This window comes from Carex rostrata, chromosome 29, assembly GCF_964058835.1.
Source record: "Carex rostrata chromosome 29, lpCarRost1.2, whole genome shotgun sequence".
Taxonomy (NCBI): domain Eukaryota; kingdom Viridiplantae; phylum Streptophyta; class Magnoliopsida; order Poales; family Cyperaceae; genus Carex; species Carex rostrata.
Window position 1 is genome coordinate 2,590,660 of NC_135946.1, and position 27,863 is coordinate 2,618,522.

Below are 27,863 nucleotides of genomic sequence, written 5' to 3' on the forward strand. Positions count from 1 at the left end.
GGCAGATATGAACCTTTACCACTTCGGTATTAAGTAGATAAACCCTAGAGTGGGAAGTCTTCAACATTTTCTCCATGAATTCACAAACCCAATGCTGTCGCCTCCTTACAATGCTTCAGATGGCACGGCCTCTGACATTGGTTACAATGTCGATCGCCAGAGTTCAATGCACGCTGCACAAACCAGTTGCCCGTTTCTTTACATGTTTTCTCTCGATTTTTCCAGGGTTTGATTAGAGAGGAAGCAAATAGTTATTTCGTAAATCGGTTTATGCGACCATCCTTGAAAATTGGAAATTCGTCAGTTCAGATCCTGGTCATGTGTAGATTTTGAGCAGCTGGACCCAGTAATCACTTCCATCTAATTAAAGAAAGGTAAAATTGTCATTTTCACTAGATCATGCTTTAGCAGCCAATTGATAGGTCTTTTTCTGAAATAAAATTCCCATTTCAATGTAAAACGCCAATTAAATATAACTTGTGTATATATGTACCCCAAAAGTTGTGATAATTGATCCTCTAGGGACACAGAATGTCTTATGAATTTAAAGTAATGAGAAATAACACAAACACACAAATTTATAGAGGTTCGGCAAATCAATCGGCCTACTTCCTCTCATCTCATTCTATTATTTTCTCTCTTAATTCTATTGTTCTTACACAATTTCTGGATACTCAAAAACAGAGGAGAAGCTAGTACATATATAGAGTTTCTAGGAGAAGATTTACAGCTCTTTTCTTTCCAAATATATCTATCTATTACATGGAATAATATCAAATAGAATGAGGCAGCTGTCCCTTGGTTATATTTAGCAAATGGTCTGGCTTGTTGCACACCATATCAGATTATTTGCCTAATAATCTTCTTGCCCGTTGTAGCCGGCTATTCTGATTGGATCTGGTGTAGTCGCCCTTCTTCAACACCCCCCCTCAAGTGAGGCATGTATATGTCAGTCATGCCTAACTTGTCTAGTGCGCAATTGAGTGCAGGTCCAGGGACAGCTTTAGTCAGGATATCGGCGAGCTGATCTTTTGTGCCCACGTGAAGAAGCCGAATGTTCCCCTTTTCAATGTGATCCTTTATGTAGTGTCTATTAATTGCGATGTGCTTCGTTCTGTCATGTTGTATCGGATTATGACACATGTCCATCGCTGATTTGTTGTCGCATAATAGGACCATTTCTTCATCTAGTCCAAAACCGATTTCTTCCATGAGTTTCTTAAGCCACAGTAGTTCACTTATTCCCTTTACCATGGCTACTAACTCAGCCTCTGCGCTAGATAGTGCAACACTTCCTTGCTTCTTGCTTCTCCATGTAACCAAGTTCCCCCCTACAAAGGTGAAATACCCGGAGGTTGACTTGCGGTCTACAATGCTCCCGGCCCAGTCTGCATCGGTGTATCCCATTATATCAGACCTTCCATTTTTCCTGAATTGAATCCCTCTCCCTGGAGAACCTTTCAAATATTTAATTATCCTCATCACAGCATCCATGTGATCTTCACTGGGATTATGCATGAATTGGCTCACCAAGCTTACTGCATAGGCAATGTCTGGTCTGGTATGCGATAGATAAATTAATTTACCTACCAATCTCTGGTACCTCTCTTTGTTTGTAGGTACCTGGCCTTCAAATTCTCCCAGCTTTTCATTTACAGCTACCGGAGTTTCTACCGGTTTGCATTCTAGCATTCCAACTTCTGCTAGTAAGTCTAAAATGTATTTCCTTTGAGATAAAATAATACCCTGTTTTGATCTAGCTACCTCTATGCCGAGGAAAAATTTCAGGCCCCCCAAATTTTTCATCTCAAATTCTCCAGCCAGCCTTTCTTCTAACCTCCTGATCTCATCTAGATCATCTCCTGTGATAATCATATCATCAACGTATATAATCAAAAGGGTTAGTTTTCCTTGTTTCTTTTTAAAGAATAAAGTATGATCCGAATCGCTTTGATTAAACCCATAACTCTTCATGGCTAGACAGAAATGACCAAACCACGCACGCGGAGACTGTTTGAGCCCATATAATGCTTTCTTCAATTTACACACTACATCATCTGAACCCGAGTTATTACACCCGGGAGGAAGTTCCATGTAAATCTCTTCTTCTAAATCTCCGTGTAGAAACGCATTCTTTACATCAAACTGATGTAGTGGCCAGTCCAAATTTGCTGCAAGAGATAACAAAACTCGAATGGTAGTTAGTTTAGCAACAGGAGAAAATGTTTCTTGAAAATCAATGCCATATGTCTGAGTAAATCCTTTAGCCACTAGTCTCGCCTTGTACCGTTCAACATTGCCCTGAGCATTGAATTTGATTGTAAACACCCACTTGCATCCCACAGGTCTTTTTCCCTCTGGTAATTTTACCAATGTCCAGGTTTCATTTTTATACAATGCACTCAGCTCTTCTTCCATTGCCTGTACCCATTTCGGATCTTTCATTGCTTCTTCTACACTCTCTGGTACAGCTATGGACAACATTTTGTCATTAAATTCCTTGAGTTGTTTTGGTAAGTCATTCGTGGTTGTATAGTTGGCTATGGGATATCTGATTTCTTTACTGGTTCCATTTTCCGGAACATACCTTTTTGGTGGCATTCCCCTATTTTTTCTGGGCGGTAAGATGTAATTTGAATTAGGAATACTTACCGTAGGATCATCCTCAGAAGTCACTGGTGGTACTTGAGGTGTCTGTATCACTGCTCCACTCTCTGGTTCAACCCAGATCTCTTCAACTTGATCATCTCCAAAAATAAGGGCTTGCTCGGACCTCATTTCTTCTTGGGCTGATTTGTTTCTTTTGGAATAGACCCGAAATGGGCCAGGGGTAGTGGGCTCGGTTACCCGAGTTGGGCTATGAGTCTCAACCCGAGCTGAGTCTGTTATCTCAAGGTTCGGCTCAAGAAGGTTTTCACCAGGGTCAAGGTTCGGCTGTGACACGGTTTCAGAAGAAGGAAGGTTTTGATTCAGCACGGTTTCAGAAGAAGGAAGGTTTTGATTCGGGCTTGGATTAATATTCAGAAAATCTGGAAAAATATTTTCATACCAATTTTCAGCCTCATTTAAATTCTCCCCCTGAGATGAATAATTGGTATTTTTTAAAAATGACTCATTTTCAACAAATGTTACATCCATGGTGACAAACCATTTCCTTGTACTGGGATCATAGCATTTATATCCTTTCTGATGGAACCCTACGCCCAAATAGACACACTTAACTGCACAAGGATCAATTTTGGAACGTTGTGTTTTCGGAACATGGACATATGCAACGCAACCAAATATCTTTGGGGGTAAACTCAAAACTGAGGGAATTGGGCAATGGATTGCAAGGGTTCTGAGAGGAGTTTGATAATCGTTCACTTTTGTGGGTAATCTATTAATAACATACACGGCAGCCACTACTGCTGTGTCCCAAAAAATTTTAGGTACGTGATTTTCAAATAGAAAGGACCGTGCAGTTTCTAGGATGTGCCTATTTTTTCGTTCAGCTACCCCATTTTGTTGAGGAGTACCCACACAAGAAGTTTCATGAATAATTCCTTTTGTATTGAAAAAATCCCTCAAGGCTCTATTGATAAACTCTCCCCCATTGTCACTACGGAAATATTTAATATTTTCACCAAACTGAGTTTGAATCATAGTAAAAAAAGATTGAAAAACCTCTGTTACTTCATTTTTTTCCTTTCAAAAGATAAATCCAAGTCATTTTGGTGCAATCATCAATAAACAAAACAAACCATCTAAACCCAGCAATTGAAGTAATCGGGGCCGGACCGCACACATCAGAATGAATTAAATCACATGGTTTACTACATTTATTCAAGCTCGGTTTATAAGACACACGATGGCTCTTAGCCTTGACACATGTTTCACATTGAAAATCTGAAGTCTTTAAATCATCAAATAAAGAGGGTAAAAGTTTATTCAGATAACTAAAGGAGGGATGCCCTAACCGCCGATGCCAGGTCCAAATTTTGGTTTCTGCTTTAGAACTTTCCTTTGCTAGGTTTGTTTCTCCAATTCTCAAGTCTTCAAGGTGATACAGACGACCTTGCTTAATACCACGCCCAATGACTTCCTTCGTGAGGATATCCTGGAAAATACAACAGTTTGGATACATCATTACTACGCAATTTAAATCTTCTGCAAGTTGCCCTACTGAAATGAGTTTAGTAGATAATGATGGCACTAGTAAGGTATTTTGTAATGTTAAGGTAAGGGTTATATGTACATCTCCAGTTCCTGTTACCGGAGATGACACACCATTGGCATTTAAGATTTCTATTGTTTTGGATTTAGAGCACTTGAAAATATCGTTCTTACAAAAGGTCATGTGGTCGGTGGCTCCAGAATCAATTATCCATGACTCATTTTTCCTTGTATGATAGTTACCTTGAGATAAATAAACATTACCTTCGCCTTCGGTTGTTTTTTCTGTCTTACCAGTAACCACCAAAGTTGCCTTTCCTTTCTCAGTTGCTGCAGCAGCTTCTGCCGCTTTTTTCTTCTTGAACTCGGGATACCAGTCAGGGAACCCAATTAACTTATAACATCCTTCTTTAGTGTGATTCTTTTTTTCCACAGTTCGTGCAGTACATGTTTTTCTTATTTGGACCTGCTTTGTTCTTCCATGTAAACAAACCCGTACCTGGAGGATAGTCAGTTGGTTTACCGTTTTGAGTCTCCTCCGTACTTCCCCTGTTTGTGAAGATCTGGTGACCCATGCTTACTCCGGGGTTAGACTCACCATGCTGGACGGAATTTAACACACCTGGTTGACCCGTATAAAAGTATGAAGGCCGGTTCTGAGATACCTGATTAAAGGAGAATTTGCCATCTTGAACTACCATCGCCATAGGATTATATGAAGGCCCATTTCGGTCCCCTAGCATCACACCTTGCCTTTCTTCTTCTCTACGCACTCTTCCATATGCTTCATCAACTGTTAGTGGAGGATTTGTGCGAATAATTTCTGCCCGTACATCATCTAACCTTTCATCAAGGCCACCTAAGAATATGACCAACCTATCTTCCTGCAATTCTTTGTTACGTTTTTCAATATCTACTAAACACACCATGGAATTTGGTCTCCTTGAATCAATTTCTCTCCATAAGCCTTGCAACAAACTATAGAAATGTTCTACCGACCCCCCTCCCTGTTTGATTTGGTATTCCCTTTTCTTTAGGGAATAGAAATGAGACAAATCACCCCCATCGAAATAGGTAACCCTTAGGGCATTCCAAATATCTTTGGCTGATGTATGATGGACATAGTTACCTATAAGACTAGGTTCCATGGAATTGAGAAGCCAGTTCTTTACCTGGGCGTTTTCAGCCTTCCACCTTGGATACCCGGCATCTGAAGATGCTGGTTCATCTCGGTCTCCATTTACATACCCGAACTTCTCCTTCATAGAGAGGCACCCTTCAGCCAGGTTGGACCAGATGCCATAATTTTTTCCGTCAAACTTGACTGCGACAGGTTGAATGGTCTGATCAATATGAGGGGTTGGGATTATCTGTTGATTTTGGTTCTGGATGAGTGCTTGGGCAATTTTTGTGGTAAGTTCTGTGATGAAATCTGAGGTTAATGGTACTTCGGTTTTGGGTTTTTCTGGTGGTTCTACCATGGTGAAGGTCGGTGTAGAGCTGTAGGAATGGGAGAACTGAGTAACTCCAATACTCTGTTCTGGTATTCTTTCCGGTGTAGAGCTATGTCTCCAGGATCAACTACAAGAGCTCTGATACCATCTTATGAATTTAAAGTAATGAGAAATAACACAAACACACAAATTTATAGAGGTTCGGCAAATCAATCGGCCTACTTCCTCTCATCTCATTCTATTATTTTCTCTCTTAATTCTATTGTTCTTACACAATTTCTGGATACTCAAAAACAGAGGAGAAGCTAGTACATATATAGAGTTTCTAGGAGAAGATTTACAGCTCTTTTCTTTCCAAATATATCTATCTATTACATGGAATAATATCAAATAGAATGAGGCAGCTGTCCCTTGGTTATATTTAGCAAATGGTCTGGCTTGTTGCACACCATATCAGATTATTTGCCTAATAATCTTCTTGCCCGTTGTAGCCGGCTATTCTGATTGGATCTGGTGTAGTCGCCCTTCTTCAACAGAATGCACATTTATACAAGAAAAATACCTCTAAAAGCTTCTCTATTGAATCTGGAAAATTGACCCTGCACAATGCTACAGTTCATTCGTCTCATCAATTTTGCAATTGAAACAAAATTCTGTGGAAACTTGAAACGAAATTTATTTAAAACATAATGAAAATAAAACCAACCTCTCATACAAAAATCTGTTTTCCTAACGCCAGCTTGGCATAAAGAGATAGGAATAACTTTTAAAGGAGAGCTTTTGTTATGTGTTTCAATGGCAAAAGGGGCTTTGAGGTCGGAAGGGAAGGGAAGAGTGTTGTTGAACCTCGCTGTACATGTTTCTTAGTATATTTTGCAGGACTGGAGTGACGAGAATTGTGTTTGGATACTCAAGAGATGCAAAGAAGCAATTGAATCCATCAAAAATAATGGCAAGGCCATCATCATAGATTTAGAGTGTGATGACCCAGAAGCAGTCGAAATAGGTCTTCTTTCTGACATTAGTATGATATCTTACTGGGAGCAGGCCATTCTGGTTACACAATATATCCCGCTTGGTTGGGTGTTGACTCTGTTATTGAGCTGTATCCATGAATTTCTGTGATAATAAAAATGACAGGTGATGAGGAGCAGGGGCGAATAACATAATTTTATGTAATTTCCGATGTATCTACAATAGGCAAATAAAATGAAATGGGCTGAGCAGAGTTTGCTCCAGTTATACACTTACCCAATAGTAATTAACTGTCAGTGTTTACTTGCTCAAGACAACATCCCCTTGTCGACTATTACCTCCCTGCATTATTCAAATGAACAATTAACCAAAATTATTCATAACAAGCAAATAGATGCATCCTCAAAGTATGGTAGAATAAACATTGTTTTCTATAAAGACTCTTCACATATAAAGCTGAGGTTCAGATTAGTTTGAAACAGAAATATGACTGTACAAAAGAATTACAAAAGCTCACTGGTACGGGACTACTGGCTGATACAGACCTGTACCGCTTCAGGTTTAAGTAGATAATCTCAAGATCAGGAAGTCTTCCCATGAATTAATTCACAAACCCAATGCTGTTGCCTCCTTACAATGCTGCAGATGGCACGGCCTTCCACATTGGTTACGATGTCGATTGCCAGAGTTCAACGCACGGCGGCACCAAACCAGGGTTTGATTAGAGAGGAAGCAAATCTTTATTTCTTAAATCGGTTTATGCGATCATCCCCGAAAATTGGAAATTCATCAGTTTGGATCCGGGTCGACTGTCAGTTTTGAGCAGCTGGACCCAGTAATCACTTCCATCTAACAAAAAAATCAAGAAAAGTGAAAGCATCAAAGAATGTCTGACCTACTAGCGAAAACGGTTTTGTTAAATATTACAAGGATTTTATCCTAAATTTTCACGAAGCAATTTCGTGAACTTCCAAGAAAAGAATATTGTCATAGAAAGTCTTTTTAGTTTATTTTTGTTTTAAACTGGATATTTTTAAATTAATTACCTTTCAATTGTAACAACAACAACTAAGCTGGGGAGTTTATTTAATCCCTTAAAACTGTCCATCTTGTCTTTTAAAATGGATTTCATCTGAAATTAAAAAAAAAATTAACTGACATTAGTTTCTTTTAATATCCCACATTTTATATCAGAGAAATATTTAAGTATAAGTATTGTAGCACTTAGTGTTGTTGATTTGCTTTTTTTGATGGAAAGACATATGGATATATAGCATTGAAGTGCTATAGAGATAACACCTTATCAGATAAAACTTTTTGTTAGGTTACAGATAATTAAAGAGTAATTGATATAATGATTAGATAAATTTAGTTTGCATATTTATTCGTACAATTAACTATATAATTTTTATTATAATAATTAGATAAATTTATATAACAATTTACACAAATTGCACTTACGAAATTACACCCTTTTAATTGTTTTTCTCTTCTAACTAAAATTTTCATATTTTTTTAATATATATATATATATGGTCAAGCGGATTTGTATTATGTGGTGACATGTAAAACATAATATAAAGTACACTTAGGCAAACAAATCGCACAATATTAATAATTAATTAGAATGGTATTAAGTTCTTCTCTATCCCAAATTTTATATAAAAAAAAAAAAAACTCACTAGTATGATCTTTTAGTCCAAGTTCATCTTTTCTCCATCCCCTACACATTTGTTAAACCTTTGTGCCTCATCTTCGTACCTACATGTAACATATCATGAAAATATTTAATTATGCTCCAGATGCTTTTAGAGAAATTAATTAATGAAAATGCAATGTTATTATCCTGAAAAATTTAATTGAATTATATGAAGCAGTAAAACAGTCCGTTCAAGAAAATTCGGCGACAAATAGTTCTAAACATCTAATAATTAAAGCTTTAGGAGGTAGAAAGAGTTTATTCAGGGAGCACCATAAATTAGAGGTAAATTAAAGACTACGAGTATACCTACCTAATTGTAATTCTATTGCACAGCTGTTTGTCCTTGGAAACTGTTCAAAAGGTTTAACGTTATTGCTCAGAAAGTTCAATAAATGGAACAGAAAGGGAAAAATTGAAACAGATAAAAGAAAGAAAGAACAAAAAGGTAGCAAAAAGAAAGAAAAATAAAATAAAACAGAGAGAAAAGATAAAGGAATTACCTATTTCAAGAAGGGGACAAAAATATGAGTCCGTATAGTATCATTCAATATACCTTAATTTCCTGTATCCATTGAATCTTGTGCCAGTCTGGACCGTTTGGTTGGCATCTTTCCCTTAACATTGGGCAACCTCTTATTCCAATGTATTCGACTGAACCTGGTAGTTCTGGCAATTCCGATATTTCTGGGCATTTTGTGAAAACTATATCCTTGAGGGTAGAGAAGTCGCTCAAAGTTTTTGGAAGTGACTTTGTTTTGGATTTTAAAAATTCGAGGAACTTGATAGATTGAAGGCCATCAGATTTCTCAAATGATATTGTTTCTTCTTGGCAACATGCTATAACCAATGTTTGTGGAGGAACAAAATCCTGGGATGATAAAAGCTTGTTCAGCATCACCGAGCTGCTGATAAACAGTCTCCGGCAACCTTGCCAAGACTTCAAAATAGATTCTACAGCCACATTTGGAAGTCGAAGTAGCTTAAGGGAGTCGATGAAAGGACGTGATTTCAAGCCCCCAATGGAGAAATCATTAATACAGTCAAAAAGCACCAATGATTTAAGTGAAGTTAGCTGACGAAATGATAGAGACCTTGGGACAATGCAATTGTTAATTTCAACAGTCTGGAGGCATGGAAGATCACTGTCTAAAATAGATTGAGGAACTATGCAAGTTCTCATGATAAAGGACTGCAGAGTAGAGGGCAGCGGTGTATAACCACTTTTCATCTCCAAACACCAACAACCATGTACCAGAAAGCGCTCCAAACAAGGGAGTGCATGCATACCACCAAGTGATCTTAGATACCAGCATTGTTTAATTTCTAAAATTCGAAGGCTCTGCAGAGATTCTAACACTTTTGCAGACGGAAGTGTGGTTATTGTCATGATGCCCTCTAGGTATAGTTCTTCAAGAGTTGTCATTCCTCTCAGGCAATCTGACAATGCTCCATCAGATACACAGCAATAGCCAATAGAAAAGTTGCGAAGCATGAATGGTAATTTCAATTTATTTACTCGAGTGCTGCATTTGAAAATAAAGTTTATCCTCTGTTGATGACAATACCACCAAGCTCTATTTACATTTTCCATTTCATTTACCGAGAGTTGTGATGAATAATCCCTTGCAGCAATTTCCATTATTTGAAGCTGCTCAGCACAGTTTTCTACCAAGCATGTTTGCTCAAAGCTTTTGAGTTCATGATCAATTATCTTTCCGCAATAAAATTTCAAAAACTGACTTTCCAATATGCTCTGGTTTTCGTTCACTTGCAATTCATTCTCACATACAACAATCAAACATGGACATTTAACGATTGATAACCTAGCAAGGTTTTTGGGAAATGTGGTCAATTCTCTCAAAGCCCCTAAATTTTCAATAACAAGAACAGAGCAATGCTGGAATTGATGAAGATTTGAGGGAAGAATTGTCAGAGCATTACAATTGTAAAAATTAACATCTTTTATATTCTTTATAAAAGAATCTTCCTGCAACCAGGTTGGATATGTCGAGCCCCTATACCCATCAATTGTAAGCAACTCCAGGTTTGTTGGGGGTTGCAGGGCCTCAATAACCTCTTTTTCTGAGCCATTGATTTCAGTTGATTCAGCCCATACCAAATCTAGCCTTTTAAGTTTGGGTTTATCAATTAGCCTCGCCTCAACTGCTTCATCCTTATCTCTGACATTCTCTAGGTTTACAATTCTTAGAGAGCCACCAATCTCCTTCAAATGTCCCAGTTGTTGCAGCTGGTATCCTTCCTCTTTTCTCACATGGAATTCATTTAAACATTGGAGTGCAGTTAATTTGTCTAGGTAAGGTACTGGAGGTAAGGTATTGACCAGATGACCATCACTGTTAGTCATTTGAATACATTTCAGTTTGATAAGGTTACTCAACTTTTTTGGAAGAGTCTTTAAAGATGACGGTAACTGCAGAAATTGAAGATGGTAGAGCTGCACTATTGAATCTGGCAAATCCTCAAATGAACTCCTATCAATCTTTAGCATTCGGAGGTTCCTCAAATCTCCTACAACTCTTGGCAGCATTTTATTGCCCATGAACGATATCTGTAATACCCTCAAGTTCCTACAATTTGTAGATATGTGGGAAATGACTTCACTTATATCATCAATAAATCGGTTCCCTAAGATGATGGTACGCCAGTTACTTAAATTACATATACTAGATAGAATTCCTTTCAGATGTTCCTTGTTAACTTCGAGAAATATATGCTGCACAATTGAAGGGATTTCTCTCTCAATGTTTGTTACCCTAAAACAATCTTCAGCAGAGAGCTTTTCTGCAAGATCGTGAAAGAGATCGTGCATGACATACCTTTTGTGATTTTCATCTAAGGGCTGTAAAATAGAGCTTGCAACCATTATATGAAAGTATTCCAAACCTATATCTTCAACACTTCGATTATCATCTGAGGGCTGGATAAAATCAAGTGCCACCCAATAATGCACCTCCATATGGTCAAATATTGTACCTTTGGGGTAAACACCACAAAATAAAAAGCACCGCTGTAATTGCACATCGAATTGGTGAAAGCTCCACAGCAAAATCTCCATAATGTCGCTCAAGTTGACATTTTCTAAAGTAGCTTGCCAAAAACTAATATTTGGCTGTTGACACAGCTGGTTGCCAACAACCTTAGCCGCCAAAGGCAATTTACTTATTTTTTTGGCAATCTGGTCCAATATATCACTCAAATCATTCTTCAATTGTGGATTGTTGAATTGCAAACCATCAATTGCACGGTATCTTAAAAGTGATATAAAGTCATCCTGTTCCAAATCACTCAATTTAATATGCTTCCCAGGTTGTAATGCATTAGGAAACGGCCATGATGAGCGACTGGTTACCACAATTTTGCATCTTCCTCCTAGAGAAGCAAATGGTTTTAAGAGGTCGTCCCATTGATTCTCTCCCACTTCTCTAGTATACCACATATCATCTAGTACGACTATAATGTTGTCGGACTCACGTAATGTTTCTACAAGTTTTTCTTGTAGAACACTTAAATTGCGTAGATTTGGGCATTCCTTTCCCGATGCACAATCAATCATCTCCTTTGTGCGTTCAATTATATCCAAGTTTTGCGATAAGGAAAGCCACATTCTCAGACCAAAGTATTTCTTTACCCTTTCGTCGTTATAAACGTATTGTGCAAGCGTAGTCTTGCCAACACCTCCCATGCCAGTTACCACAACAACCGAGTAACGATCTCCATCATGATCTCCATCATCCAATAGAAAATTAATTATCTCGTTGCGATGTGCATCACGACCAAAAACTTTGTCGATAAGAAGCGAGGTGGCAGCAAAATGGCTGTTACCGTCTATTACACCATCTTTGCTTCCGGTCTCCTGTATGCCCAGTAAATCACGGAAAGTTTTGGCTTCTGCTGCAATTTTTTTTAGCTTGTTCATCCGTTGCAACAACTTTCTCTTTTGAGGAGACAACAGAGAAACCTTTTTGGCCACCCGATCTGTGAACTTTGCAAGAGGTTTGATAATCGGTTTAGAGGATAAATGCACCAAGAGCTTATTGCCCTCTCCATTGGCCATGCGTTTGAGGCGCTCGTACTAGAGCTCATGGAGGATGGCCTCGGCGTCAAAGTAAGCATTCTTCAAACGGGCCAGCCACATGGCGAGCCGTGCCTTCTTATTGGGGTCGCTGTGTTGGGCTGCTTCGATGGTGAGCTGGATCTGCGGCAAGACAGTTGTCTCCAAATCTTCAAGGCCTTCGGCAATGTCATTCCCCAGGTAGGAGATGCTCTTTTTGACAAGATCCTTCACGATAGGAGATGCCACCCACCCAAGCCCGGCCAGTGCTGCTGCTTCAGCCATGGTTGATTAAGCAACTAATTGTTCTGATTTCAGAAATTGAAGTCTGGAGAGAGAGAGAGAGAGAGAGAGAGAGATTGACTTGGTAACGACTACCAACTATTTTCAAAAAGAGAAGAGTTTTAAACTTTTAGAATTTTCAAGATTAGTTAGCTGTACAACAAAATACAATGAATTATTCGATTAAAGCTATCATTATTATGTAGTCAAATGAATATAATATATTTTTTAATGTAGAATGTACAATGGCACCAACAGACCATGACTGATTCAAATGGATAGGATATATTTTTCTAATGCTAAGCATCTTTTATGTAATCAAGTTGACATATTTTAGTTAGTGGATTGGTTGATTTTCCAGTTCGACCATGACTGATTCGTTGAAGCTAACAATTAATTATTTTTTAATCCGCTACACAACTGTCCTGATACCGCGTACTTTTGCATAAAACATCCCCATAACTTTTTAATCACCAATTATTATCTTTAAAATATAATTGTAATCTTTAAATGTCTGTATCTTCTCTTATAACAAAATAAGTTCATACTGTTTTAATCAGATTTGCATTAGTAAAAGAATCAGATTAATTTCTATTAAAAATATATAGTCAAATTTTGACCCAACCAAAGCTAATAACCGCTAAAGCTCTTCAATTTGTATACAATGCAGCTGGTCTATATTATTAAACTTAATAGCATTTTAATAATAATTATAAGGTAACCGCTAACCAGCCTGTTAACATTTATATAATGCAATTTTACTACGAAATCAATATTAATTATTACTAAAATAGAACAAATAAAATTTAATATAATGATATAAATTTATGAAAATTTCTAACAGAATTAATTATGTGTTTTACTTTTACCCTAAAAATGTTGCCTAGTTATGTGTTACTAAAGATGAAACTTTTCATTTTTTTTCTTGTCTTCCAATTGAATTTTTCTAAAGTATATATATACTTTATATATGTATTTCATTTCTTAATACAACAACCTTAAGACAATGACTTCGTTATTAAATGAAATGTATATTATCATTGTTTTTTTGTTTTTGTTTTTGTTATACATGCTACATTTTAAATGAGTACTTCAATATAGGATAAAATGGGGTATATTTTTTTTTCTTACACATGCATACTAGATATTTTTTTTTAATAAAAAGTAAAATGGACACTTTATAAATTTAAAATGAGTTTTAATAGAATAAGACAATAAATTATGAGTTCTCGTAATACATATACAAAGTAAAAATGATATTATGAATTTTAGAGGAGGGGAATACATAATTTTGTGGTTTTTGAGGGGTATTACAACTTTACTGTACCATTTCAATTTGGTGCTACTGATACATGGAAACCCAGTATATATTTTAATAAAAATTTAACATAAAAATAAAATAAAATAAACCTGTTCAATTAAGGGAGGTTGAACCACTAGCATTCCACTCTACAACTTCAAAATGCCTTGGTTAATGGTGATTGAGTACGAAAGATCGAGAACAAGAATTTCACGGGACCCATCAAATTCTCTTATATAAATCAACTATACCAAACAAAACTTGATTAAAAGTTTAAAAAAACATCCTTAACAAGTCAAGAAAAAAGCCAAACAAAACAAAACTTGATGAAACCACCAGATTAGCAATAATTTTTAGAAACTAAACTTCAAATCTTCAGGAAAGAGATTGATTCTATTTCTTTTCTTCAAAAATAGCTGGAACGAACGCACCATTCTATCTTTCAAAGAAAAAAAAAATTCAATTCCTTAGGGGTCAGACCAGACCGCTTCTTGGACCGGACCATATTGATAATATCTATAAATATCTATCAATACAACAAAAAATATCAAACCGGACCATATTGATCCGTGGGGGTCGGACCAGACCACTTCTTGGACTGGACTTAGTAGATCCTTGTGGGTCGGGACCATGGGTCCAACCAAGAATCTAGCCATCCTCTTCTAAACCGAACCGAGTGAGTCGGACCATCTAGAACCGGACCAGAAAGGAGTTGGACCAGACCATTTTCAATACACTAGTTTAACATATTTAGATCAGTTTAATATATAAGAGAAAGCGGTACACACCGTATGTTTGAGAGCAAGTTCCATTCCAAGAGACAGAGTCAAAGAAAGGAGGGATCACAGGAATGCCATTTTGATAGAAGATCATTGGAGACTGTAACGAGTCAAATTATTAGATAGGAGACAAGGACATGTGACCTTGTTCATCGATTACTTCTCCTCATCAATAATTTAATTGTACTGTATCGAAATTAATCGTGATACACAAAGTGCCGAAATTTTTATTCTCACAAAAGAAAACTTCCAAGTCTGTCCTCATTTGACTAAAAACTTGAAAAATGTTCCTAAGAAAAATAGATTTGAGGTGCATTTGAATGTTAAAATATTTCACTCTCTTTTCTTTTGAGTTTGATATATTTTAACTGGATCTAGTTCGTTGTCTGAGTCCAGTCATTTAATATTTTTTGAAACATAAATATTTATTTAAAATAAAAAAGAAATAAAAATTGTAGACATGGTTTTACAATTTAAATAGATTTTGTATCAAAATTGATAATGAAAATAAAAATGTTTGATTACCGTTTAAGTGGGCCTTCATTAGGTCAACATATTTTGTTGAACAGGCCTATAATGTAAAGCTTAATTAGACTGTACATGATCCTTTCGCAAACTTAAATATCCATGTTTCTCTTCATTATCATCACAATTTCTCTTCATTTTACATGGTTGTTTGTCTTAATTTCTCTTCATTTTACAATTTCAATAATTTTAGAGCTGTTAGGTGGCTCTTGCTGGACAAATCTAATCAGAGTTGTCAGATTATAAATATTTAAAGTTAGCGCACTGTTTTAGAAATATATAAAAAAAATAAAAATCCTTTTATTAAGCACCACAGCTAGTATACTGATTTAGAAATATTTCAAACCGTTTAACTAGCCATTTCAGAGCTAAGTAATTGTTTGATCAACATCAAACATGCATCTTATAATCTATATTAATTCTTAGATACATATAAAGTTTTATTTTAAACATCAAACATCAAACATATGCATCTTACTAGTCGGTCTTAACCAGCTACTAATAATCAGATTTGACAGCCGATAATTACATTTAATGCTAATCTGATGTTAAAGACCACCACCAGATACATTTTTCGTGATAGTACTAGGCTATCATTTCTACCTAATTAACCCACTAAGAATCGGTCAGAATAGACCGAATCAAATCGAAAACTCAAAAAAATTTTTGACAAAAACTTGTTTTGTACTAAATTTGCCATATATATAACTTACTCCTACACTCATAATAATTAAATTTAGACAAATAACAATCAAATTTGTAGTGTATTACTTAAAGATTAAAATTTATCTGATTTCAAATTAAATAGACCATTCATAAATATAATAAAAGGCTGAATAAATTTACAAAAGACAAATTAAATGTTTAATTTTAACTTTTACATTTTCGTATTTTATTTTGTATGCATTAGTTTATCTTAATAGAAAATATTGTATTTCATAAAAAATAATATTTATCTAATTTAAAAATTAAATAGACTATTCCATAAATATAATACAAAAGCTGAATAAATTCGCAAAGGACAAATAAAATGTTTACCGTAAACTTTTACACATTCATATTTTATTTTGTATGCGTTAATTTATCTTGATGTAAAATATTTTATTTTATAAAAAATAATATTTATCTAATTTAAAAATTAAATAGACTATCCCACACAATAATAAAAAAAGCTAAATAAATTCGCAAAAGACAAATAAAATGTTTAATATAAACTTTTACACATTCATATTTTATATATTTTGTATGCGTTAATTTATGATCCTACAAAATATTTTATTTCACAACAATTCATATTTTATCAAAATAAAAAATTAATAAATAAAACCACTGTTGTCAACAGCTATATGATGCAGTTATGCACCCTTCAGGCCTATACGGTCTACAATTGAAACTACTCCGGACTCTAGAGCTAAGATGTGTAGTTAGTCCCACAACATAAAAATAAATATATTTGGGAGAGTAAAGATTCGGCCCGCTTGGATGAAGACGTTTGCTAAACTCGGTTGACTCGGTTCAAAATCGCTTGCTTATGATGTCACCCACCCAAGCCCGACGTGTCCGGTGCCTATTCGGGGGTGATGTAGGGGTCAGTATTATGTGTGCTTTGAGATTCGTGCAGAGCGTATTTAAACAGTTGGGATTTTGCATAAAGTCACACAAAGTTTGAGATATCTCAGAGGATACGAATTCAATCCAATCTGCCTCCTCACCAACTTGGGCTCTGCCATGACCGGGATTGCAAGCTTGTCGTCTTCTCCCAGATCTTCTCCTGCCGGTGAGTGCTGCTGTTTCTGCAATCGGCATGTAACTTAATTGAGCAACTCATTTTTTTAAATTAAATTTCAGGTATTTGAGAGAGAAAAATAATGTGGGTCTGTCTGTGGATTCAGATATTGGAGAGAGAAGGGAAAATACGTAATTTCCAAGTTTTTGAGGGGTATACATGAAATTCCCCCTAAATTTAATATGTGGGATCAGTGAACTAAATGACTGATTAACAAGCTCACTTAAAGTTACTAAGACAAGAATAATTAGGAGGCCTATTTTAAGAATTATTTGACTAGCACAGCATGCACAACAGTTTAAGATTAGAAATTGTGATGATAATGAAGATAAACTTGGATATTTAATAATGTCAAAACATAATGTACAGCCTAATAAAGCTTACATAAAGAAAGGCCTGTTGGGCCGACCATATGCCTTTCAATATAAAATAACAATATAGCTTCATTCCTCTGTCACTTGAATGAGTAATGAAATAATTTCTACGTTGTATCAAATTTGATAAATTTTTTATCTAAATTGTAAAAGCATGTCTACAATTTTTTTAAACAAATATTTTATTAATTAGTGTTAATAAATTTTTCCATGAATTCACAAACCCAGAATTGTCGCCTCCTTCATTGGTCCCTCTCTCGGCAACTGCCGCAGCCACCATCCCGGCATTTCTTCATGGCAATAACACTTGAAGACCTACAACGGTGCTGATCGCATGTCAGAAATGGCGCCCGCAAAGCAATTTGGGGAAGACCATTGAGGAGAAGTTTGAATCAGTCAACACATAACGGTTCCAGCTGAAGAAATGCCTAACGACCATAACGGTTTGCTGAAAAGCAGTTTTAAAAAAAATAATGAAAGAAGGGTAAAATTATCTATATATTAAAGTATTTAGATTATATTTGTTAGTAAAAAAATGAGTAGTGTTAATATCATCACCCCTTCAGGTATCATGTTTTTGGATAAAAGAAAAATACCTCTAAAAGCTAGAGTAGGAGCATGCATGATGGTGAATTGCATGCCTGAAGCTTCTCCATTGAATCTTGAAAATTTACCCTTCACAATGCCACAGTTTCATTCTTCTCATCAATGTTGAAACTGAAACAAATTTCTGCGGGAACTTAAAACGAAATTAAATTAAAACAGAACGAAAATATAACCAACATCTCATACAGTGAAGTAGAAATAATTAGATTTATTTAGCCAAAATAAAAAAAAAAAAACGAACCAGATTAAGCATCCCAACAGCTTCGACATTGGAAACCAACCTCTCATACAGTAAAGTAGAAATAATTAGATTTCTTTAGCCAAAATAAAAAAAAAAACGAACCAGATTAAGCATCCCAACAGGTTCGACATTGGAAACACCTTGCTCCAATATCCTCATTGCTTGCGCGAATCAGCTTTGAACAAAAATAAGAAATTAAATTCAAATTGAGAACCATGAAATCTGACAAAATGAGACACTACAGACAATCAGTAGAGTTTGCTCCGGTTATAGACTTACCTGATAGTAACTATCACCTCTCTGCTCTTGAGAATATCTGTACAAAGAAATCAGCATGCATTATTCAAATTAACAAGTAACCAAAATTATTGATAACAAGTAACTCAATGCATCCTCCAAGTATGGTACAGTACACATTTTTTTTATGTAAAGACTCTTCACATTTAAAGCTGGGTTCAGATTTAATCTGAAACAGAAATATGACTGTTACAAAAGAATTACAACAGCCCACTAGTATGGGTGGATACGGACCTGTACCACTTCAGCTTTAAGTAGATAAACTCTAGATCGGAAGTCTTCAACATTTTCTCCGTGAATTCACAAACCCAACGATGTTGTCTCCTTACAAATTGCAATGCTTCAGATGGCACGGCCTCCCACATTTGTTATGATGTCCATTGCCAGAATTCAACGCACACAGCACAAACCAGTTGCCTGTTTCTTTTCATGTTTTCTCTCGATTTTCCCAGGATTTGATTAGATAGGAAGCAAATATTTATTTATAAATCGGTTTATGCGACCATCCCAGAAAATTGGAAATTCGTCAGTTCGGATCCTAGTCGTCTGCCAATTTTGAGCAGCTGGACCCAGTAATCACTTCCATCTAATTAAATAAGTGTAAAATTGTCATTTGCACTAGATCATGATTTTGCACCCAATTCATAGGTCTTTTGCTGAAATAAAATTCCCATGTATTTATGTACCCAGAAGTTGTGATAATTGCTCCTCTAGGGATACAGAGTGCACATACAAGAAAAATACCTCTTAAGGCTAGAGAAGGAGCATGCATGATGGTGAACTGCCTCAAGCTTCTCCATTGAATCTTGAAAATTGATCCTGCACAATGCCACAGTTTCCCTCTTCTCATCAATTTTGCAAATCAAACAATTTTCTCTAGAAACTTAAACGAAATTTATTTGAACAGAACAAAAATAAAACCAAATATCTCATACAGTAAAGTTGAAATAACTAGATTAATTTGGCCAACAAAAAAAGAGAGAAAAGAACCAGATTAAGCATCCCAACAGCTTCGACATAAATGAGAAACACCTTGCTCCAATATTCTCATTGCTTACTCACGTAAATCAGCTTTGAATAAAATGAGAAACTAAATTCAAATTGAGAACATGAAATCTGACAAAATGAGACAATTAAGGCAAATCAATAGTTTATTTTTTAAGGTCAGCTTGGCATAAAGAGAGGAATAACCTTAAATGGAGAGGCTTTGTTATGTGTTTCAATGGCAAAAGGAGCTTTCAGGACGGAAGGGAGGGGAAGAGTGGTTGAACCTCGCTGTACATGACTGGAGTGACGAGGATTGTGTTTGGATACTCAAGAGATGCAAGGAAGCAATTGAATCCAGCAAAAATAATGTTGGCAAGGCCATCATCATAGATTTAGAGAGTGATGACCCAGAAGCAGTCGAAACGGGTCTTCTTTTTGACATTAGTATGATGTGTTGCCATGGGTTGAATGAACGTAAGAAGCAGGAATGGCATGATATCATACTGTGAGCAGTCTATTCTAGTTACAAAAATATGTCCTGCTTGGTTGCGGGTTGACTCTGTTATTGATCTCTATCCATGAATTTCTGTGATAATAAAGATGACAAGTGATGAGGAGCAGGGGAGAATAACATAATGTTTTATTTCATGCAGTTATAATTATAAATTTAATGTAATTTCCCATGTATCCACAATATACAAATAAAATGAAATGGCCTGAGCAGAGTTTGCTCCGGTTATATTACCCGATAGTAATTAACTGTCGGTGTTTATGCTCAATATAACCTCCCCTTGTTGACTATCGCTGCCCTGCTCTTGAGAAAATCTGAACAAAGAAAGCAAAACGTATTATTCAAATTATGTAACTAAATTCATCCTCTTTTTATTTAAAGCTGAGGTTCAGATCATAGTAGGAAATATCGGTATCGGTATCGGGATCGGTCACGGCCGATACCGATACGTATCGGACTAGTATCGGACCAGTATCGGACCAGTATCGGCCAATACGGCTCAGGCTCTTTAACACACTATCGCGAGTATCGGACCAGTATCGGATCGGTCACGGCCGATACCGATACGTATCGGCCGATACGGATCGGTATCGGCCGATATTTCCTACTATGGTTCAGATTTAATTTGAAACAGAAATATGACTGGTACAAAAAAATTACGAAGGCTAACTGGTACGGGCTGATACTGCTTCAGGTTTAAGTAGATAATCCCAAGATCAGGAAGTCTTCCAATGAATTCACAAACCCAATGCTGTCACCTCCTTACAATGGTGCAGATGGAACGGCCTCCCATGCTTTCGTTCCATGCTGTCGATTGCCAGAGTTCAACGCACGCGGCACCATGGTTCTGAAACTCGGAATCAGAATCGGAATCGGAATCTGAATCGGAATTAGGTTTTTGACCATGGAATCGGATGAATCGGCCTGAATTGAAATCGGGTTTTTGACGTGGCACCATGGTTCTGAAACCAGTTACCCGTTTCTTTTCAGTTCAGATCCGGGTCGTTCGATTTTGAGCAGCTGGACCCAGTAATCACTTCAATCTAACAAAAAAATCAAGAAAATTAAAAGCATCAAAGAATGTCTGAGCTACTAAGGAAAACGGTTTTGTTAAATTACAAGGATTTTAATCTAAATTTTCACAAAGCAAGTTTGTGAACTTCAAAGAAGAGTATTGTCATAGCAAGTATTTTTAGTTTACTTTTGTTTTGCACTGATTTTTTTTAAATTAATTACATTTCAATTGCAACAACAAAAAAATAATGTATATAATTAATATTGAGGGAAATGGACGGTGCAGATCCTTGCCTGAATTGTTAAGTATCAAATCTGGCCATGTAGGGATGCACCAAGTCGTTTGTGGCTGATGGAAACTGCGGCTTCGCTGAGGAGACTATTTCATCAATCCCTTAAACTGTCCAGCTTGTCTTTCAAAATCGATTTCATCTGAAATTAAGAAGAAAAAAATTAACTGACATGAGCTTCTTTTAAATAAAGTACATTAGGCAAACAAATCATTTTGCACGATACTAATAATTAGAATGGTATTAAATTCATCTCTATCCCGAATTTTATAAAATAAACAAAAAAAAACTCACTGGTATTAAATGCATCTCCTCCACATTTGTTAAACCTTTGTGCCTCATCTTCATACCTACGTGTAACATATCATGAAAATACTTATTTATAGGAATTAACTAGTAGAAATGCAATGTTATTATCCAGAAAAAATTAATTTAATTATATGAAGCTGCTTGTTTTTCACAAAATTAAAGGCAGCAAAACAGTCCGTTCATTAGAAGAAACATTTATAGAGTAGAACTAGGGTGTTCTTAAGTTCACCAAGCCTTATTGTAAACTCAACTCTAAAACTTATCGAATTGACTTCAAACGACAAATCTGAACCGTTAAAACCCATTGACCTTATAAGTGATGCATCTACATGTGAAAATTTTAAAATTTTGAACTAATTTTGTATAGAGTTAATTGGTCAAAAAATATTTAAAAAATGAATTCATTTAAATTAATTTATAGGTCTTCTAATTTTGACTACTTGACTTTATATTAAATTAATTTGAAAGTTTGAAATTTTTGCATGTAGACACATCACTCATAGGATGGATGAGTTTCAACGGTTTAGATTTGTCGTTTGAAGTAAATTTGATAAGTTTTAGAGTTGATTTCACAAAGAACCTTGGTGAAATCAAGAAATTCGGCAACAAATAGTTCTAAACATCTAATAATTAAAGTGTAGGTGGTAGGAAGAGTTTATTCAACGAGCACCATAAATTAGCAGTAAATTAAATAATACAAGTATATATACCTAGCAAAACTGTTGCACATGCATATAGACCATGACTTAATGAACATTGACATATAAAGAACAAGAAATTTTGTGTAGCTGCGGGAATTGATCTGTTCGGCCGTTCAGAAAAACAGAAAACGGTCATTTGCCGTAATATTTTGCTGTTTTGAAACTTTGATGGAATCCTGTACATTATGCCTGAAATCCTCAAATTGTAATTCTCAAAAATACAAGTATACCAACCTAATTGTAATTTTATTGCAGAGTTGTTTGTCCTCGGAAACTTTTCAAAATGTTTAACATTATTGCTCAAGAAATTCTATGAATGGAACAAAAAGGGCAAATTAGAAACAGATAAAAGAAAAAAGAAAAAAAAAAGGGAGCAAAAAGAAAGAAAATAAAAATAAAACAGAGAGAAGAGAAAGGAATTACCTATTTCAAGATGGGAACAAAAATATGAGTCCGTATAGTATCATTCAATATCCACATCCTGTATGCATCGAATCTTGTGCCAGTCTGGACCGTTTGGTTGACATCTTTCCCTTAACAATGGGCAACCACTTATATGAATGTATTCGACTGAACCTGGCAGTTCTGGCAATTTCGATATTTCTGGGCAGCCTCTAAACCATATTTCCTTGAGGGTAGAGAAGTCACTCAAAGTTTTTGGAAGTGACTTTGTTGTGGATTCTGAAAATAAGAGTACCTTGATAGATTGAAGGCCATCAGATTTCTCAAATGATATTGTTTCTTCTTGGCAATATGTTATACCCAATGTTAACGGAGGAAGAAAATCCTGGGATGATAAAAGCTTGTTCAGCATCACCAAGCTGCTGATATACAATATCTGGCAACCTTGCCAAGACTCCAAAACAGATTCTACAGCAACATTTGGAAGTTGAAGTAGCTGAAGGGTATTGATGAAAGGACGTGCTTCTAAGCCCTCAATGGAGACAAGACCAGGACAGTCTAAAAGCACCAATGATTTAAGTAAAGTTAGCCGACGAAATGATAGGGACCTTGGGACAATGCAAGAATTGATTGCCACATTCAAGAGGCATGGAAGATCGTTGTTGAAAATAGATTGAGGAACTGTGCAATTGATAATGGTAAAGGACTGCAGAGTGGAGGGCAGAAGTGTATAGCCACTTTCCATCTCTAAACACAAACAAGCATTTACCAAAAATCTCTCAAGACGATGGAGTGCATGCATACCACCGAGTGATCTTAGATACCAGCAGTGTTTAATCTCTACAACTCGGAGCCTCTGTAGAGACCCTAATACTTCTGCTGGAGGAAGTGTGGTTATTGTCATGATTCCCTCTAGGTATAGTTCTTCAAGAGTGGTCATTCCTCTCAGGCAATCCGACAATGCTCCATCAGATACACAACAATAGCCAAGAAAAAAGTTGCGAAGCATGAATGGTAATTTCAATTTATTTGCTCGAGAGCTGCATTTCAAAATAAAGTTCATCCGGTGTTGATGACAATAACACCAAGCTCTATTTACATCTTGATTTTCTGAGAGTTGCAATGCATTATCCCTTGCAGCGATTTCCATAATTTGAAATTGCTCAGCACAGTTTTTTACCGAGCATGTTTGCTCAAAGCTTTTGAGTTCAAGATCAAGTACATTTGTGTAATATCCAACATAAAATTTCACAAATTTACTTTCCAATATGCTCTGGTTTTCATTCACTTGCAATTCATTCTCACATACAACAATCAAACTTGGACATTTAACGATTGATAACCTAGCAAGGTTTTCTGGAAAAGTGGTCAATTCTCTCAATGCCCCTAAATTTTCAATAACGAGAACGGAGCAATGACGGAATTGATGAAGATTTGAGGGAAGAATTGTCAGAGCATTACAATTGTAAAAGTTAACATCTTTTATATTCTTAATAAAATAATCTTCCTTCAACCACGTTGGATATGCCGAGCCCCTATACCCATGAATTTTAAGCACCTCCAAGTTTGCTGGGGGTCGCAGGGCCTCAATAACCTCTATTTCTAAGCCATTAATTTCAGCTGATTTAGCCCACATCAAATCCAGCCTTTTAAGTTTGGGTTTATCAATTAGCCTCGCCCCAACGGCTTCATCCTTATGTCTGACATTCTGTAGATTTACAATTTTTAGAGAGCCACCAATCTCCTTCAAACGTCCCAGTTGTTGCAGCTCGTATCCTTCCTTTTTTCTCACATGGAATTTATTTAAACATTGGAGTGAACTTAATTTTCCTAGGTAAGGTACTGGAGGTAAGGTGTTGACAACATAACCATCACTGTTAACTATCTTAATATATTTCAGTTTGATAAGGTTACTCAACTTTTTTGGAAGAGTCTTTACAGATGACGGTAACCATAGAAATTGAAGATGGTAGAGCTGCACTATTGAATCTGGCAACTCCTTAATTGAACTCCAACAAAGATTCAGCATTCGGAGGTTCCTCAAATCTTTTACAACTCTTGGCAGTATTTTATAGCCCCTGGACCATACATCTAATACCCTCAAGTTCCTACAATTTGTAGATATCTGGGAAATGACTTCACTAATATCATCAATAAATGGGTTCCCTAAGATGATGGTACGCAAGTTACTTGAATTACATATATCAGATAGATTTCCTTTCAGATGCTCATTGTTAACATCGAGAAATATATGCTGAACAGTTGAAGGGATTTCTCTCTTAGTGTTTGTCACCCTAAAACAATCTTCAGCAGAGAGCTTGTCTGCAAGATCGTGAAAGAGATCGTGCATGACATACCCTTTGCGAGTTTTATCAGTCGGGTGAAAAATCGAGCTCGCAACCATTATGTGGAAGTATTCCAAACCTACATCTTCAACACTTCGATTATCATATGAGGGTTGGATAAAATCAAGTGCCACCCAAAAAGACACCATTGCATCGCGAAATCTTGTACCTTTTGGGTAAACGCCACAAAATAAAAAGCACCGCTGTAATTGCACATCAAAGCGGTGAAAGCTCCACAGCAAAATCTCCATAATGTCGCTCGAGTTGACATTTTCTAAAGTAGCTTGCCAAAAACTAATATTTGGCTGTTGACGCAGCTGGTTTCCAACAACCTTAGCTGCCAAAGGCAATTTACTTATTTTTTTGGCAATTTGGTCCACAATATCACTCAAATCATTCTTCAATTGTGGATTGTCAAATTGCAAACCATCAATTGCATGGTATCTTAAAAGTGATATAAAGTCATCATGTGCCAGATCACTCAATTTAATATACTTCCCTGGTTGTAATGCATTAGGAAACGACCATGAGCGACTAGTTACCACAATTTTACATCTTCCTCCTCGATAAGCAAATGGTTTTAAGAGGTCGTCCCATTGATTCTCTCCCGCTTCTCTATTATACCACATATCATCTAGTACAACCATGATGTTGTCGAACTCACGTAATGTTTCTACAAGTTTTTCTTGTAGAACACTTAAATTGCGTATATTTGGGCATTCCTTTCCCGAGGCACAATCAATCATCTCCTTTGTGCGCTCCATTATATCCAAGTTTTGGGATAAGGAAAGCCACATTCTGAGACCAAAGTGTTTCGTTACCCTTTCATCATTATGAACATACTGTGCAAGCGTAGTCTTGCCAGCACCTCCCATGCCGGTTATTGCAACAACCGAGTAACGATCTCCATCATGATCTCCATCATCCAATAGAAAGTTAATTATCTCATTGCGATCTCCATCACGGCCATAAACTTTGTCGATAAGAAGCGAGGTGGCAGCAAAACGGCTGCTACCGTCTATTACACCATCTTTGCTTCCAGTCTCCTGCATGCTCAGTAAATCACGGAAAGTTTCGGCTTCTGCTGCAATTTCTTTGAGCTTGTTCATCTGTTGCAACAACTTTCTCTTTTGAGGAGACAACAGAGAAGCCTTTTTGGCCACCCCATCAGTGAACTTTGCAAGAGGTTTGATAATCGGTTTAGAGGATAAATGCACCAAGAGCTTATTACCCTCTCCATTGGCCTTGCGTTTGAGGCGCTCGTACTCGAGATCATGGAGGATAGCCTCGGTGTCAAAGTAAGCATTCTTCAGATGGGCCAGCCACTTGGCGAGCCGTGCCTTCTTGTTGGGAGTGTTTTGCTGTGCTGCTTCTATGGTGAGCTGGATCTGCGGCAAGACAGTCATCTCCAAGTCTTCAAGGCCTTCGGTGATGTCGTTCCCCAGGTAGGAGATGCTCTTGTTGATGAGTTCTTTAATGACAGGAGACGCCACCCACCCAAGCCCGGCCAGTGCTGCTGCTTCACCTATCGGCATGGTTACTTAATTATGCAACTGATTCTTTTTTTTTTTGTTTCAGAAATTGGAGTCTGGAGAGCGGAGAGTTGGAACTTGGGAGCGAGAGAGGGTGAGTGGATTCAATATCGGAACACTTTGAGTTTGTGGGTCTGTAGATTTTCTGTGACTGTTGCAAAGTTGACGTCCCAGATGCTGCCTATTTTTAACGCATCATCAGAGAGATAATTTGTGGTGGTAAAGATGATCTCTGTTAATCTCTGTATGACATTCATATTAAAGCACTCAATCTGCTGTATTTCTGTTTTTTTTTGTAATATTTTCTTTTTGCATTCTATGTTCCTATCTCAGGAGCCCATAAAGTTGATTAACGGGCTTAAACCAGAGGATTCACACATAATCTCGGGTGAAAATCTGCTGCAGGAGATCTAGCCACAGGTACAGAGCAATGTGAAATTACTAAAACAAAAATTGATAGGTGGGACCTAGAACACGCTTTAAAAGTATCTTAGCTGCCGGTTTAGACAAAGAATTCGGATCCCCTAAAGTAACCCAATTTTTACTTTTGATCCAGACAGTCCGATCTGCTCTAATACGAATATTAAAGGCCCTGTGCATTTCACCATGGGCCGGATTAGTTCGAATTTCTGATTGAACGGTCCAGATCAAAACTCAATTTTTGGGTTACTTTAGGTATACGGACTCAAAGACAAATGGGTGCAAACTATCAAAAGAATTTATTCCCCTCTTCCTTAGAAGTGCGCTGTCTGCTGGCTTTATGTTGTGATTTTTTCAAATGATAATTTATTACAGGAATCTAATAATAGTTTCTAAGAAAAAATTATCAGAAATCTCCTAACTTTAATTATCTTTGATCGGACAACCTTTAAGATAGTCACAAGCAAATTTACAACTGGCATGTGCAAGTGTTGATATATAACATATTAAGTATATATACATAATTACATACCAAGTCTTTCTAAAGACTGAACATATCAACTCTTTATGAATATTGTATACAGCTGGTGCTAGTTGGACTTTAATTTGAATTAGAATCTTCAACAAATGCTATGTATCAAAAGTAGAACTAGCTATTTTAAAATATTACCAAATTCATTGATTTTAAATTTTTCACCAAAATATCTAGTATTTATACATAGCATATCAAATATTTATACATAAGATATAAAACATTTAACATAACAAAACAAGGATTTATATCTAACATATTAAGTATTTATA

At 36.4% G+C, this 27,863-nt stretch overlaps 2 protein-coding genes across 7 annotated transcripts; both read right to left on the reverse strand.

Annotated features, from left to right (window-relative positions):
* Positions 1-29: 29 nt before the first annotated feature.
* LOC144546207 (putative disease resistance protein RGA3) lies at positions 30-26,733 on the reverse strand. Of its 6 annotated transcripts, XR_013508721.1 has the most exons (4): positions 18,252-18,282; positions 18,001-18,079; positions 17,629-17,852; positions 16,454-17,037 (listed from the first exon to the last, which is right to left on the reverse strand). XR_013508721.1 is itself a non-coding variant. In XM_078294734.1 (2 exons), exon 1 carries the CDS (start codon positions 26,640-26,642, stop codon positions 22,824-22,826), a length of 3,819 nt encoding a protein of 1,272 aa, XP_078150860.1. In that variant the 5' UTR covers positions 26,643-26,733; the 3' UTR covers positions 8,240-8,345; positions 22,784-22,823. The 6 variants fall into 6 exon arrangements, 3 of the variants coding, with proteins under 3 accessions (XP_078150860.1, XP_078150862.1, XP_078150861.1); XR_013508719.1 differs by lacking the exons at positions 16,454-17,037; positions 17,629-17,852; positions 18,001-18,079; positions 18,252-18,282 and adding exons at positions 30-360; positions 19,293-19,367; positions 22,784-26,733; XR_013508720.1 differs by lacking the exons at positions 16,454-17,037; positions 17,629-17,852; positions 18,001-18,079; positions 18,252-18,282 and adding exons at positions 7,677-7,716; positions 8,267-8,345; positions 22,784-26,733.
* On the reverse strand, positions 8,831-12,361 carry LOC144546146 (disease resistance protein RGA2-like). The gene has a single exon (XM_078294672.1). The coding sequence runs from the start codon at positions 12,359-12,361 to the stop codon at positions 8,831-8,833; it is 3,531 nt and encodes a 1,176-aa protein (XP_078150798.1).
* Positions 26,734-27,863: the final 1,130 nt, after the last annotated feature.

Coding starts and splice junctions, on each gene's coding strand:
- LOC144546146 (XM_078294672.1), bottom strand. CDS start 12,361: ATGGCCAATGGAGAGGGCAATAAGCTCTTGGTGCATTTATCCTCTAAA.
- LOC144546207 (XM_078294734.1), bottom strand. CDS start 26,642: ATGCCGATAGGTGAAGCAGCAGCACTGGCCGGGCTTGGGTGGGTGGCG.